Source organism: Dipodomys ordii, unplaced genomic scaffold (genome assembly GCF_000151885.1).
Source record: "Dipodomys ordii isolate 6190 unplaced genomic scaffold, Dord_2.0 Scaffold13059, whole genome shotgun sequence".
NCBI classification, from domain to species: domain Eukaryota; kingdom Metazoa; phylum Chordata; class Mammalia; order Rodentia; family Heteromyidae; genus Dipodomys; species Dipodomys ordii.
The window spans coordinates 1-2,714 of record NW_012280271.1 but is presented as its reverse complement, the minus strand read 5'-3'; the positions used below and the strand labels follow the sequence as shown (position 1 = coordinate 2,714).

The 2,714-nt window shown below is 41.8% G+C and overlaps 1 protein-coding gene across 1 annotated transcript; it reads right to left on the bottom strand.

Annotated features, from left to right (window-relative positions):
- Window positions 1-707: 707 nt before the first annotated feature.
- LOC106002530 (olfactory receptor 2AP1-like) lies at window positions 708-1,664 on the bottom strand. Its single transcript, XM_013037394.1, has one exon. The coding sequence runs from the start codon at window positions 1,662-1,664 to the stop codon at window positions 708-710; it is 957 nt and encodes a 318-aa protein (XP_012892848.1).
- Between the last annotated feature and the right edge of the window lie 1,050 nt (window positions 1,665-2,714).

Genomic DNA, 2,714 nt, shown 5'->3' with positions numbered 1-2,714 from the left:
CAAGCTCAGAGAAACAGATGGTGGATGTTTTCTCTCATATGTGGAATTAGATCTAATATATACTGGAACATGGTAATTTATACAAGGCTGTAGACATTCACTCACAGTGAAACCAAAGGAGGATACTCTTAAGAGAAAACACAAAGACACAATGCCTATTTGCATCTGATTATATGAAATAAAACCTTCTGAATTGGAATTGAAAATGAGATTTTTTCCTTATTATCTTTTTTGTTCATTTGTTTGTCTTTGGGAGAGTAAGGGGAGGGGAACAGAAATGTAGGGACATAGGGTGAACAAATGTAGCAGTGGTACTCACTAGGCACTCTGTTGATAATAAACTATACAACTTGTGGGTGGGGACAGGCAGGAAAAACTGGGAGTAAGCAAGGGGAGAAGAGATATTGTCCAAAAAGAAATGTGCTCTTTACCTGTCTTATATAACTGTAATCCCTGGGTGCTTCACATAAAAACAAATAAATAAAATAGAAAAGAAGGACCAATAAAAACAAAATTTGGGAAAATATTTTCATATAAATATAAAGAAGATTATTACAAATATCAGATCCAATTGTTAGAAAATTAGCTATTTGTAAACTAGCAGAACCTGGAGAATAATACAACCAATTTCTATAGAAAATTCCAAATATATAGAAGAAGCTGGAAAGGCCCAACAGAAGATGACTTCCACTTTTGAATGTATGTTCCTACTTCCACACCTTCAGCCTGGACAGAACAACCCAGAGAGCCCGGTGGACCTGCTTGTTGCGTAGGGTGTAGATGACAGGGTTCAGCAAGGGGGTCACCACTGTATTCACCAGCGCGGCCTCTCTGTTAGAGTCCAGCCTGCTTGTTTGCTTCGGCTTCACATATATGAAGACACAGCTGCCATACATCAGGGAGAGGACCATGAGGTGGGAGGAGCAGGTGGAGAACGCTCTCTGTCTCTCCTTGGCTGAGGGGAGACGCATGATGGTGGCTGCTATGTTGCTGTAGGCCACGATGGTTATCATGAGGGATGTGAAGAGAACACATAAGGCCAACATGAAGAACAAGCTGTCAATGGATCTGGTATCAGAACAGGAAAGACTGGACAGGGGTCCAAAATCACAGAAGAAATGAGGGATGACATTGGGGCCACAGAATGATGAGTGAGAGAGTGCCAGGACTGGAATCACCATAAAGAGGAATCCCAACACTGAGCAGAAAGCAACCAGCAAGAAACACACCTTCCGGCTCATGATGGTTGGGTAATGCAGAGGTCTGCAAATGGCCAGGTATCGATCCGGGGATAGTACAGCCATGAGGAAGAACACAGTCGCCCCCAGGAAAAGAAAGAGGAAGGCTTGTGCAAAGCAAGCTACAAAGGAAATGGTCTGCCTCCCTAATAGAAAGATGGTCAGCAGTTTGGGAATCACAGTGGTGATGAAACAGCATTCTACAACAGAGAAACTGCTGAGGAAGAAGTACATAGGTATGTGGAGGCGAGGGTCGGCGAGGGTGATGACAATTATGAGCATGTTGCTCAGGATGGACGTCAAATATGCCACCAGGTGTATGAGGAAGAAGATGGTGCCCAGGCGTTGCAAGGCAGGAAATCCCTCCAGGATGAACTCCTGGGCTGCAGTCTTATTCCTTACTTCCTCCACCAGCAGCTTTTCCATTCTCTCCATCTGTCATTGAACTACATGGTCACTTCAAAGCTGAAGAATAGCCAGGAACTGGTGGCTCATGCCTGTAATGCTAGCTACTCAGGAGGCTGAGATCTGAAGATGGTGGCTCAGAGTCAGCACAGGCAGAAAAGTCTTCGACACAATTATCTTAATTAACCACAATAAAGCTGGGAGTGAAGCTGTGGCTTAGGTGGTAGAGCACCTGCCTTGAGTGAAGAAAGCAGGTGTAAATCCCTGAGTTCAATCCCTGTACTAGTATAAAATAAAAACAAAACATACAGCAAGGTGCCGGTGGCTCACACCTGTAATCCTAGCTACTCAGGAGGCTGAGATCTGAGGATTGCAGTTCAAAGCCAGCCCAGGCAGGAAACTCCATAAGATTGTAATTTTAAATAAACCACCAGTAACCTGGAAGTGACACTGTGGCTCAAGTGGTAGAGTGCTAGCCTTGAGCTGAAGAGCTGAGGGACAGTGCCCAAGCCAAGAGTTTGAGCCCCATGACCGACAAAAACAAACAAGCAAACAAAACAATAAAAATATCTGAATAACAGAACTTTATTTTATTATTTTATTTTATTTTATTATTATTATTTTATTAAATATGTAAAATTACCAGACATGACCATTTGGTGTACTTATTATTTTAAAGCTCTATATTTAGCATATTGTGTGTTTTGTGTGTATGTGCCACTCCTGGGGCTTGAATTTAAGGTCTAGATACTCTCCCTTAGCTTGTTCACTCAAGGCTGGCACTCTATCACTTGAGCACAGTTCCAACTTTGGCTTTTATTGGTTAATTGGAGATAAATGCCCTAGGTTACCTTTGAACTGTGATAATATTTGTTTTTATCTACAGCCATGTTCATATTGCATGCAGCAAAAGCAGTAGATAAACAAGAACCATGTAAATAGCAACCCATGGAAATGAAGGGCACTGTCATTTTATCAGAAGTGAATCACCTTCTCAAACAGTTCATTGCTTAGTTGGAGAAAGTTACTTTTATAATTATATATTTGATGACAGAATCTATTAAGGTAGTA